This window comes from Balaenoptera acutorostrata, chromosome 8 (assembly GCF_949987535.1).
Source record: "Balaenoptera acutorostrata chromosome 8, mBalAcu1.1, whole genome shotgun sequence".
NCBI classification, from domain to species: Eukaryota; Metazoa; Chordata; class Mammalia; order Artiodactyla; family Balaenopteridae; genus Balaenoptera; species Balaenoptera acutorostrata.
Genome location: NC_080071.1, coordinates 62,047,379 through 62,060,024, shown reverse-complemented (window position 1 = coordinate 62,060,024; position 12,646 = coordinate 62,047,379). Strand labels below are relative to the sequence as shown.

The following is a 12,646-nucleotide window of genomic DNA, read 5'->3' as shown; positions in this document are numbered from 1 at the left end:
CCAGGGATCGAACTGGCATCCCCTGCATTGCAAGATGGATTCTTAACCACTGGGCCACGAGGGAAGTCCCAGAGTTAGTTAATATTAACATGTGAGTGTAGGTTCATTATTCGTGACACATGGACCAGAGTATTGTAACATGTTAATAATGAGGTAAACTGGGTGCTAGGTATGTAGGAACTGTGCTAGTTCTGCAACTTTTCTGCAAATCTAAATCTATTCTAAAATAAAATGTTTATTAAATTTGGGGGGAGAAACCTTTGCGGCAATGGATTAGGAAAGGCAAGGTAAGAAGAGCATGTCACAAGTAGGATTGTAGAAAATGGAATTAAGGGAAAGATGGAGGGAAAAAAAGATGTGTACTATTTTTAAAAAACTTACATAGCACTTAACAATTCAAGTGCTTCCACGTGTTACTTTATGAAGTGGTATGGTGCCTTTTCCCACTCCAGCATCATCTGTTTGTATACATCGTGTTAAGTATTAGGTAGACTTTTTCAGGTAAACTGTAAAATCATACATATTCATGCTGAAGAGAGCTCAAGAAGTCACGTTCCAGCCTCTTGTCTTATAGGCTGTTGTCCTAGATATGAGATAGGGATGAAGAAAATAGAGTAGGTTTTATCCTATATTGCTTATATTTTTACCCTGAGGATACTGTCTTAACTTTATCTAAAGGAGTTTGTGGCTGTTATCTTTGCAGTACTTTGATGAACTTGGCTGGACTTGCTTAATACTGCAATCTAATAATACCCACGTCTCACAGAGTGACTGGATGGGACTAGCTTTAACATTTGAGTCTCCACCAGATGCCAGACATTGGGCTAGGTGCTTCTGCAAGGTTATCTCACCTGACTTGGAGTCCAGTGAAATAATCTTTCCAGTTCCCTCACCCTGGATGTCAGTCAAATTACCCTGTATCCTCAGCCATTCCCAGGTCCCTTGAAGATATCTTCATGCCCTTCAGGAAGCCAGGCTATGACACAGCTGCTGTCTTGTGATGTCAATACCTGAATCCCTAGGAAACACACTTCTTACTGGGTATCACATTCTCAGTATCGTTCATTACTGGGATAAAGGAAGTAATCATCATGTATAGATCTGAATTCATAAGTGAGAAATCTCAGATGGCCTGGAGCAGGGGTATATAACAAGATTGATTCTCAATGTAATGAAGATATGACTGAACAAAAAGATTCACTACTCTATTCATGGTTCATTAATTCTCTCTCCTTTTTAAATTTATTTATTTATTTATTTTTGGCTGCGTTTGGGTCTTCATTGCTGCCCGTGGACTTTCTCTAGTTGTGGCGAGCAGGGGCTACTCTTGGTTGTAGTGCGCGGGCTTCTCATTGCAGTGGCTTCTCTTGCGGAGCACAGGCTCTAGAGCACAGGCTCAGTAGTTGTGGCGCACAGGCTTAGTTGCTCTGCCGCATGTGGGATCTTCCCGGACCAGGGCTCGAACCCATGTCCCCTGCATTGGCAGACAGCTTCTTAACCACCACACCACCAGGGAAGCCCTCATTAATTTTCTTATTTGCTAGGAGTTCTTACAAGACAGGCTGTTAGGATACCAATAACGTTACTTGAACCTTTTATTGCAATTATCAGTTTTTTGTGGTGAACTATTTAAAAAAGAATGGAGATTTCCTACTTGCCCTAGGACAAGAGAAGTTTTCTAATGGAAAACACGGGCTGTGTTTGTGTGAAATGAGTCAGGTAAAAGTAACTTGCTGCCGTTCTGCATCGCATCTGATCTTGAGTGAAAGTTATCCAAACATACATATTCATACGTCACAATACTGACTTATTTAATCTGATTTTTGAAAATCTGTTTCAAACAGAGTCTCAGTCCAATCACTCCAATCAGTCTGATAGTGGAGTGTCTGATACCCAGCCGGCAGGACACGTCCGTTCCCAGAGCATCGTGAGCTCCATCTTCTCCGAGGCCTGGAAGCGAGGCACGCAGCTGGAAGAGTCTAGCAAGGTAACACGCTCGGGTCAGGGTCGAGGGGAAATCTGTAGTGTTCCAGGGGTGTAGCTTGTTGTTCCTTTATTAGGAATCTTTCTTGGCCTTATTTCAGTATTCTTTCTTTGCTTCTCCTCAGAAATGGACATTTGTGAATTGGCTCTGATGATCTAAGATCTCAAAAAAAAAAAAAAACCTAGCAGTTTTATCAGTGGCTCAGGATTTTAAGAAATAACACTTTCCACTCTTAATCAGTTTGGTTGGAGCAACAACACCCTCCAGTGCCAGTGCCTTAATTTTGTTCCAAAAAAGCTGCTAAGTGTTGATTATTTCTTTATTCGTTATTAATTTAGTTTATTCAGACTCATTCCTCTATCTTCCTTTCTTTTACGCTTTTTGGCATTTCTCTGCACACTGATGAATTTTCTCAAATTATAGTTTATGTGGAAGACTAAATTCCAATTAATCCCCTTAAAATTTAGGATCCCTGAGCCTTGCATAGAAGGTTGTTCATTGACCCTGAAGGATGCAAGTATAATTATTGCAAGACTGTTTAGAAAAATAGAGAGGTTCTTTAGCCGGGTTGAAAGATACCGTATCAAACTGCCTCTGAAGTCCTGTGGGCGACCGTGTCCCAGCAGCGCTCACCTCTCCGCAGGCGAGGGCACACACCATCGCCAGGAGCCAGTAGGACACGCGGCCTGGCCATTTTGTTTTCACCCAGCAATCATTTTGATTTTTCATCGTTGTCATTCTTGTCTGAATCACTTACATCAGTACGTTCATCAGTGAGAATTAAGTGGCTATTTCCCCTCAGTTTATTCCTTTATTTGCATATGTGGTTGATCCGCTGGACATGGAGAGGGTGGAGGGAGGCGTATGTAGCCCAACGGGATGGAACACTTTCTCTTAGAAAAATAAATATTTGAGAATTGGTTCTAATGACCTAAATTCTCAAGACACTGGCAGTTTAACTCCCTTATCAGAGGCTCCCACTTTTAAGAAATACTTCTTTTTCCTTCCCGGACTTAATCAATTTGAGTGGAACAGTGCTGTTTGGTGCTGGTAGTCCATATATGTCGTAGAGAATCCGGGTTTACACAACTCAGATACCTAAGGAAAAGTCCTTTACCTTACTAAGCTTTTAATGGTGTTATCCATGTGCATTTTAAATTGTAGAACTACCCAGTTGTTATGAGAAAGGCCAAGGAAAGCAAAGGTCCACATGGTCTGTGACGAAGCAGTGTAGTCCGTCACGGCACGTAGTGTCAGAAAGACCACGAACCCTGCCATGCAGCAGTGACAGTGTGTCTGAGTCTTGACCCCCTGTGTGTTTCTTGTCCTGTTACCTCAGTCTCAGGTGCCAAATGAGAAGGCCAGCACAGCTAAGGTCTACTACACCCCTGCAGCAGCCAAGACAGGGTCAAGTTAAGGTCGGGGGCTGTTCTTTGGAAACACATTAACCTGGGTGACTCCTGTAACCAGATCTTGCAGACTAATGCTTTTATTTTGATGTGCAATTATTAAAGGAACATGTGAATGTCCTGAGGGGCATTAGAACTCAGCCCCTTAATGAGCCTTTTAGTCTACTAACCTAAGCATTCTTGACGCTAAGTAGATGTCATTCAGAATTGGAAACAAATGGTTTATCTTGGAACCTCATAGTTCGTTCAAAGAGCCTAAAAGATGTACCCAATGTTATTAAGCCAAGAGTTCTTCCTCTGCTCTTTCAGAAGTACTTGAATCACATTCATGCATGAGTAGCTCCATGAAATAAATGACCAGATGTGGTAATTTGGGCAGTGCCAAGAGGGGCCCACATGGGCTGGTCAGCAAGTTGTTGGCAAACTTTAGCTCCTATTTCTTGGTACATTTCCTTTACTCTAGCCTTCCAAAGTTTCCTCTCATTTTCTTCTGGCTTTTTCTGTATGATATTTTTATGATCTTTTGCTGTAATGTTTATGAAGCATTTCTTTATGTATTTTCCAGTAAAACAAATGTAAAGAATACCCCCCCTTTACCTGCATTGCTGGACTTCTGTGCATGTTGGATGCAAGTGTCTCACACGAACACGAGTGTGTGTGTCGAGCTCATTCATTCCTGTGTGACTGTGCACGCCTGCTGAACATTCTCATGCTCTCACGTGTCTGCTCACTAGCTTCAAAAAGCCATCCTCATTCTTCGGGAGGCCCTCCACCAGCACTCCTAAACCCAGTTATGGCATCTGCTTGATGTGGATGCGGTCCTGGACGGAAAGGTGAACTCCAGCCATCACATCTCCCTTTGCCAGAGTCCGGGGGGTGGGGGGGGTGGGGGTGCGGTTCCGTGCTCGAAGGCCCTCTAACTCGGGGCAGGGTGTGTGAAAGCCAGAGGCAGAAATCAGAGGGCGCAGCACCATCCGGACAGCTCGTGCAGCAGGAAGTTTTCCCCAGGTTGTTAGGCAGTCTGGCTGTTTGAGAAGATCGTTGGGTAAACACATTTTCTCCCCACCCTTGTTGCCCAGGGAGTTAGATTTTAGCCTTCCCGACATTGTCCATCTTTATGATCACCAGCTGCTGCATCCTTTCATGCATGTCTCTGATTCCTTGCTTTTTAGTTTGACAGTCAAAGCTTACCTCTGTAACTGTTGTGTTTGTTGTGTTTTCTCTCTCCCAACCTCCCTTTTATCCTCCTTTTAGGCCAGAATGGAGTCTGTGAATCGAGCCTACACTTCTCTCATGCCCCCTTTGTCCCCGCAGCCTAAGCCGCTCACCCCCTGCTCTGCCTCACAGCCCTCGCCGCCCCTGCCGCCGCCGCCCCCGCCCCCGCCGCCGCCGCCACCCCCGCCCCCGCCCCCGCCCCCGCCCCTGCCCAGCCAGTCGGCCCCTTCTGCGGGCTCGGCAGCCGCGATGTTTGTCAAGTACAGCACGATAACCAGGCTGCAGAACGCCTCTCAGCATGCGGGAGCCCTGTTTAAGCCTCCCCCGCCAGCAGGGATGCAGCCTCCCTCCTCGACCTCACAGGCAGGGAAGCCTCAGATCCTGGTGCCGCCCGGCGGAGCCGTTCCCCCGCCGCCGCCCCCGCCGCCTCCCCCCACCCCCGGCTCGGCTATGGCGCAGCTGAAGCCCGCCCCCTGCGCCCAGGCCCTGCCGCAGTTCAGCCCGCCCCCGCCCCCGCCCCCGCTGAAGATTCATCACGTGCAGCACGGCGCTCCAGCAGCCCCTCCGGCGCCGCCCCCACCTCTTCCCATCCCTGCACCCCTCCCTCCCCAGGCCCCCCCCAAACCCCCTGTGACCGTGCCGCCCGCCGTGCCACAGGCTCTGTCACCTACACCTACTCCTCCCGTCCCCCCAGTGAAAAAGCAGCCGGCGCTTCCTGTGTCTCTCGTTCCACCCTCTCCCCCTGCTCCTCCTGGCCCGGTCCCCCCGCCCACGCTACCCAAGCAGCAGAGCTTCTGCGTGAGGCCCCCTCCCTCTCCGCTGTCTCCGGCGCCCTCCATGGTGAAGCAGATAGCCAGCCAGTTCCCCCCGCCTCCAGCCGTCCCCCCCGCGGAGGCGGCGCCCTTGAAGCCCGCCTCAGCCGCAGCAAACGTCGCCCCTCAGTCCCCGCCTGCTGTGAAAGCAAAGCCCAAGTGGCAGCCCGGCTCTACCCCTGTCCCTCCTCCGGACTTCCCTCCTCCTCCCCCCGAGAGCAGCCTGGTGTTTCCTCCACCTCCGCCTCCGCCTCCGCCTCCGCCAGCCGCACCCACTGCTGCTCCTGCCCCTGCCCCTGACAAAAGAGGATCTCCGGGCAAAAAGACCAGTAAGACGTCCAGTCCGGGGGTAAAGAAACCTCCCCCGACCCCGCAGCGCAATTCCAGCATTAAGTCCGGCAGCTGTGCAGAGCACCCTGAGCCCAAGAGACCCTCAGTAGACAGTCTAGTCAGCAAGTTCGCAGCGCCGGAACCCTCGGCATCTCCCGGCAAGGAGACGCCGCCACCTCCCGCAGCGCCCCCCAAACCTGGAAAACTCAGTCTTCCCGGAGTTCTCCAGCAAGGGGGCGTGTCGGCAAAAGCATCTGTTCTGAGTGGGCGCGGCAAGGACTCCGTGGTAGAATTCCCTTCTCCTCCGTCCGATTCTGACTTTCCACCCCCTCCGCCGGAAATAGAGCTTCCTCTGCCCCCCGTAGACATTCCAGCAGTGTTCTCGGGAAGCACGTCTCCAAAAGTGGCAGTGGTTAATCCGCAGCCACAGTCGTGGGCCAAGACGTCGGTCAGGAAGGCCCCTCCGCCCACGCGGCCCAGACGGAACGACAGCACCCGCCTCACGCAAGCCGAGACCTCCGAGCAGCCGCCAATGGCCACAGTCGTGCCACAAGTGCCCACCTCTCCTAAGTCCAGCCTTACTGTCCAGCCTGGATTCCTGGCTGACCTCAACAGGACACTGCAGCGGAAGTCCATCACGCGGCATGGCTCGCTCTCCTCCTCGCGCGTGTCCAGAGCGGAACCCACGGCCACCATGGATGATATGGCATTGCCCCCGCCACCCCCCGAGCTGCTCTCTGAGCAACAGAAAGCCCGGTATGGAGGCAGTCATATATCAGGCTATGCAACGTTGCGGAGAGGGCCGCCTCCCGCTCCCCCCAAAAGAGACCAGAATACCAAGCTCTCAAGAGATTGGTAGCTACCGTAGGACTTCATTTCCGTGGGATCTGTAATCCGTTCTACAGTCCGCTCACCTGATCATCTACGAATTCAGGCGTTCAGAGCCTCTTGGTATGATGTTGCTGTTGTTATTCAGGTAGTGTTCAGCTATATATGTGTGTGTACGTGTGCAGGTACACACATAGCTATACATAGGTAGTGTGTGTATGTATATATATGTATACATATATGTATATGTATATATATAGCTGAAAGTGATTCTATTTATTCTTTTTCTCTCCTAATCTGAAAATGGGCTTTGTGTATTTTGGGTGGCAGCGGCATGGAAGGGGATGTGTGTCCTGCCTGTCCCTTATGATTTCTATTATCTATCATGTGGATTGGACCAAAAACTTCTGACTTAATTAGAAGGTATTTTATAAATGTCCACGCGCGGCCTATCTGTGCATGTTGTATATTATATATTAAGGATAGATGTATAATGTGCTGCTTCTCAGTTTGAGAAGACAACCAGAATGTTTGGTGTATCTGTGGGGCTTTTGTGTTTGTTTTTTCCCCAGTTGGCTGAAGTTAGAACTGCTTGACTGACATTTCATTACTATACATAAAGGGGCACTTTAATCAGGAAAACCTCTCAGCTTCATAGAACGGGTAATAGTGCAGTGTGGGGAAATTTTCAGACACTTATCTGTACATGGTCGGTCGTGCATAGAAAAAAGTAAATACATGGTGTAACTAAACCATTCTAGTTGCAAAACTGTTGCCATGATCCCACAGGAATCTAGGATGTGTTCTGTCACAGGTAAGCTCTTCGCCTGTAATACATGGATAACTTAGTACTATAATCCTGCATAGTTCTTTTTGTACTGTTGGGATCCTTTTCATGAGCTTGTGAAGCTTCAAGTTTGGCTTCATGATTCTTGCTTTGATTTATTGTAAGAGGATATCCAACACGATACCCTTGGAATGCTCTGTCCCAGTGTGTCTTTCGGTCACCAGTTACCTCCTTATAGTGTGTGCTGTAGGTAGATGCCGATACTAGGTATCTGTAGACAATTGCTATATCAGGTATACTCAATCCTTTGTCCAGTCCAATATGTTGCATCATGATGAAAAACAAAATCACCTTCTGAAATGCGTCTTTTTTGGATATTGCTCTCTAGAAGGATGGATGATTAGAAAAGAGAACAAAACTGGCCCCAGTGCAGCTGTCATTAATCAGGTTTTTTGTGGCTAGTAATGTGAAATACAAAGAATTCATTTAAGTGTAGGGCTATCATAGAGGGAGGGGGAAAATGAGTTTTTTGACAGTTTCACCCATAGCAACTGGAGCACACTAGGGTCCTTGCTTGTTGTAGCCTGGTTGTAGAGCTTTGTCCAGGTTACCAGGTGTTCTGATGGGAGTTGTATGGTCCAAGTACAGTAAGTGACATTACATATTATGCATATGCAGTTTGGTATAACATGGAATCATTGCTCTAAGGACACACTATAATTTCTGTATGCTTCACACTATACTTCTAGATGCTTTTTTTTCCCTGTGAATTTTCCTCGGTATATGAGAGAAATGTGTATTGGGTCATCAATTTGTGATGATAAATTGACCATCAGGTCAATCTCAGAGCTGCTCTTAAACCAGAGAATAAAAACTAGCCTCCCCAGCAGTGATAAATGAGCACGCCTTGTAATGAGAGTCTGTGCCTGTTATGAATAGGGATCACCAGTGCAAACTGCAAAACTCTCTGACACTATCCCATAAGGAAAAAGCGATGCCAGTACAGTGGGGCAGAGATAGTAAATAATTCAAGAATAAGCAGAGTTGTGCTATGGAAACAGGATTTCCCTGTAACCCATTCTCCAACAAAGTACTTCATCATAGAGAGTAAGAGGCACCCCCCAACTGTCACAGATGTCACAGTATACTCGTGTGTTTATAGAGCAATAAGAATATATACCATTGTGCATTTGTTACAGCCCTGCTTCTTTAAAAGATACTTTTTAGATCTTTTCAGTTCACAAAGTTTTGTGTGCTTGATATTGTTATGTTTATGAAGTCACCTTTAACACATCTGCGTTAATTTAAGCATGCACAGCAATTTGAAAAGCATTTGAGTAAGACTGCCAAGCTCTACTGTGACTCATGAGTGAAGTGATTTCCCATTGTCTTGTGCCTGCAGCTTTATATTCTAAGGATCGCCCTTATTTGTGGGATAAAGAGTTTCTAAGAATAGGAATCCAATGATACAAATATTCATCACTAGGGTTTTTTGTGGTGGTGGTGGTCTTTTTTTATATGAAGGTGGGCAACTTCAGCTCTCCTTGAGGGAAAAAAATCATGTGCCCTCAGTATTCATTCCCTCCCCATTTGAGCCCTAAGATCCAGCCTTTTTTTTCAGTGGGGAATTTCCCGGGCCTTCTTGCTTGTGTCAGTCCGGATGGTAGCCATCCTGAACTGATGCTTCTGATGTATCGTTTTTCTGAAAGAGCAGACATCCTTTAGAACACTAGGGACACCAAGGAAAACAAGGCCAGAGGAGGAGCTGTATCATTTTTACCCCAGTCAGTGGCTTGTTGACTATTTGACAACAGGCTGTTTCCCTTTGTATTTCTCCAAAGACAGAAAAGGCTATTTAATCAACATTTTTTTCTGTGTGTGTGAAACAACTGAATCAAAAAAAAAAAACCAAAATGATACTTTAGATACACTTCTAGTGTTTTACTCCCTAGTGGTTTGTTTTTTTTTTTTGAATTTGGATATTTGTTAGGATGTGGTTTCGTCGGGGTTCGGGGCTTCAGAGATTACTGTTATTTTTGTACTGTTCTTCTTCCCTGGTGTGTTCAAGGAAAAAACGTACTGCCAGATGACACTAGTGCTGTGCCTTCTTTCACTGCCTCCTGCTCAGCAGCTCTAACTCAGTAAAGCTTCTTCAGGTCAAGGAAGAAGATCTTGGCAGCTGTCTTGGCTGTACCGAAAGATGAACAGCGTAGATGAACTCATCCTGCTGTGGAGGGCAGTGCAGACAGGTGCCCATTAGAGCTAGTGACTAGATTAATTAGTGACACCCTTAACTTCTACCACGTTATTTCAAAATTGGATCCAACCTATGCTTAAAGTTTTGGCACCAACTCTGAAGGGTAGCAAAGCCTGTTCTGGTTAGATTATTCTGTACTGAAGCTTTTACTACTCAAATGCATTTTTTTTTTTCCTTAGCTGCTACAGAATTATACTCTTGGAAGAAGTAACTAACTACTACTGTAAAGGTTTACAGGTACCCACTTAACTGTAAATTGGATTTTTTTAAATTTCTGGAGCTTTTTCAGATGATAAGACTGCTGACTTCAGAAAAGTTATAGGAAACAATTTTCATCAGAACGCCTCACAGAAATGTAGACATGCTAACATTTCACAGTCCTCTGACATCAAGGTGCTCCTGCCCACTGATGGCATATCCTGCTAAGGAAGGGCTGTGAACTCTCTTGGAAGTCCCCTCTCTATGTAAGTAAGTTTACTTGCCACTGAAAGCAGTCCTGAGTTTATCAAGAAAGTTAATCTGATCTAAACAAAATTGGGGGATCATGAAGAATAATTCCAATAGAGTAACAACTCTGAGGTCAAGGTTATTAATAGCTGTGCATCCAATTAGAGTTTCATTAAGCTGCTATTCTGGGAGAATACAACTGCTAATAAGTTCATGTCAAGGATGTAAGGCTACGATTAGCCTGAAAAAAACTTCAGGTAATGGTAGGATTGGTTGGATTTGACTATCAGGCCACCAACAGAACCCTTTGTCACCTTTTTTCCCTCAGCTAAAAGCAGTTTTATGTTAAAAACACAAGGTGATTTTAAACAAGCAAACTAACCTTTTCCTTGTTTTATATATTACCAAATTTTTTATACAGTTTTCACATAGTTATAACTTATCTCACAGATTTAAGTTCAGACCAATTAAAACTGTATGACCCTGTGTGATTGATTATAGGTGTAATGACTTGCTTTCAATAACATAGGCTTCATAATTTGGATTTATACACTTGATAAGAGGACGTCTCTTTCTAAAAAAATCACTTTAGGTTGCAAGTACCTTTTGCCACTTGGAATTTTGTTTTATACACTTTACGTCATTGCATAAAGCAAGTTATTCCTAACCCTACAGGAATATGTGACCACTCACAAAGTTGAGATTTGATCCATGGAGAGATGCAAGTAGTGCAGAATTAAGTATCCCAATATCTTTTAAGATTTATTTTCATTTAAAAATTGAAGATCATTGTTAACCCCTTTACCAGACTCCCTCAAACTAAACAAGTGCTCGGTTCTTAATTGTGCCCTTGGAAGATCTATATGTAAAAGAAATCTGAAATTTAGCTGTAGTATAAACTTGCTAAGTAAAAATAAGCTAAACACAATATACTTGATAAACACTCGAAGGAAATAATCTCCAGTTGGTTTGCTCTTTGCTTGTTGAAGTAATAAACCATTTAGAAGAGGAAACATCTGCTATAACCCTCAGTGCCTTGAACTCTTTTGGAGGATTAGCATTAAAAAAAAAAAAAAATCCAACAGGCAAACTTTGAGGTGCTAATGAAAGAGAAGGAAGGTGTTTGTTTGTTTCTAGTTTGTGCAGAAACAGGAAAAGTGGTCTCACAAGAGATGGGCTTCATCTACCTAAACGGGGTCTGGCTGCTTTCTACCAAAGACATTTAGAGAAGTGAGTCGAGTCAGGGTGATGGTGAATACTACATATTTAAAAGAAGATGGCCAAGTTCAGAAGTGAATGTTGATCATGGATGGCTGTTAATACCAAGCTCATCATCTAAGCCTCAACCTCTTCTTAGGCAGAACATGCTTGTGGCACTTCTTAAAAAAAAAATCTGCATTTTGGAAACTGTCCATTGTTAAGTTTATTGTAACCTAATACCAAAAACTGCCATTTTTCATGATTACCACCTCCTATATTTTTCTCTCTACTTGTAAATAATTCCTCCTAGAAAATAAGCATTAACTGGAATGTTTCAAATGATTTTGCTTAATTTTATTATCAGCCAGTAGTGAACTCCTTTTATAGAAATGTACATTTAAAATATTAGCTTGTGCTAAATGTCATAAATACATTGTTTACTGTTTTAAAGAAAAATTGCACATTATATTTAACTGGGATTGCTCCCAGTTGCTGACATCTAAGCTGTGGGAGCTTTGCCATAAATAGATACAATGTAGGAATATACCTTATTAAAGCATGAAAAAGGCAAAAGGAACTGCATTAAAAGTACTGGATAGAAGACGTTATTCAGATGATTATGCACAGCTCAGTAAAGATGAAGTTAGTTTTTCTTTCAGCTTTGTAGCTATTATTTTCTTCTGCTTAAATGTACGCTCTCATTTAATTATGTGCCTTGCTCCCTGATTGTGCAAACCTATATATATATAGATATATATAAGAGATATATTCAGTACTACTGACCATGTTTTTGTTCTACTGCTGGATTAAGTTATTTTCCAAGTTACTCTTGCCAGTTACTGTCAGTAAACTATTGTAATGGCTTAGGACAGTAGTCATACAGTCAGTGTAATTTTTCAGCTACGTGTTTTCCTTATGTCAGCTTATCCAATCCTTAATAAAAATACATAGATTTCATTTAAACGTCAGAACTGTACTTGACTGTCTGTTTGTGGATCGGCACCACTAAGAACCTGGTTTTGCTGTTTACGTCAAGGTACCCAAAACAGAGAGGCTGCAACACGCACGTAAAGTGTGAAGGTAAACACACTGTCACTTGATGTGTTCAACTGTTTAGCCTTTAAGAAAATAACTTCTAAGATTTTTTTTCTTTAAACAAACAAAATACAACTAGGTACAAACTAGTACAAAAAGAGGTGCTTTTTGTTTCAAAGCCTTGTTACCACAATCAATCATGTCTTGGACTGCCATGTCAAGGTATGTATAAATGTGGATTCGAATGTATTTACAAATCATGTTATCAATCATTTACCAAACTGGGCAAAAAGAACAGAAGGTCTCCTTTTTTATATTAAAAGAAAAGAACTGTATGTATTT

At 44.1% G+C, this 12,646-nt stretch overlaps 1 protein-coding gene across 6 annotated transcripts in view; it reads left to right on the top strand.

The window, feature by feature from the left end:
* RAPH1 (Ras association (RalGDS/AF-6) and pleckstrin homology domains 1) overlaps positions 1 to 12,639 on the top strand; it is an 88,447-nt gene extending 75,808 nt beyond the window's left edge. For 5 of the 6 annotated variants that reach the window (XM_057550857.1, XM_057550860.1, XM_057550859.1 and 2 more), the window contains 2 exons: positions 1,845 to 1,987; positions 4,648 to 12,639. In XM_057550857.1, the coding sequence (XP_057406840.1) occupies positions 1,845 to 1,987; positions 4,648 to 6,609 (2,105 nt within the window). In that variant the 3' untranslated portion in view covers positions 6,610 to 12,639. The other variant, XM_057550861.1, reaches the window with a different exon arrangement.
* Positions 12,640 to 12,646: the final 7 nt, after the last annotated feature.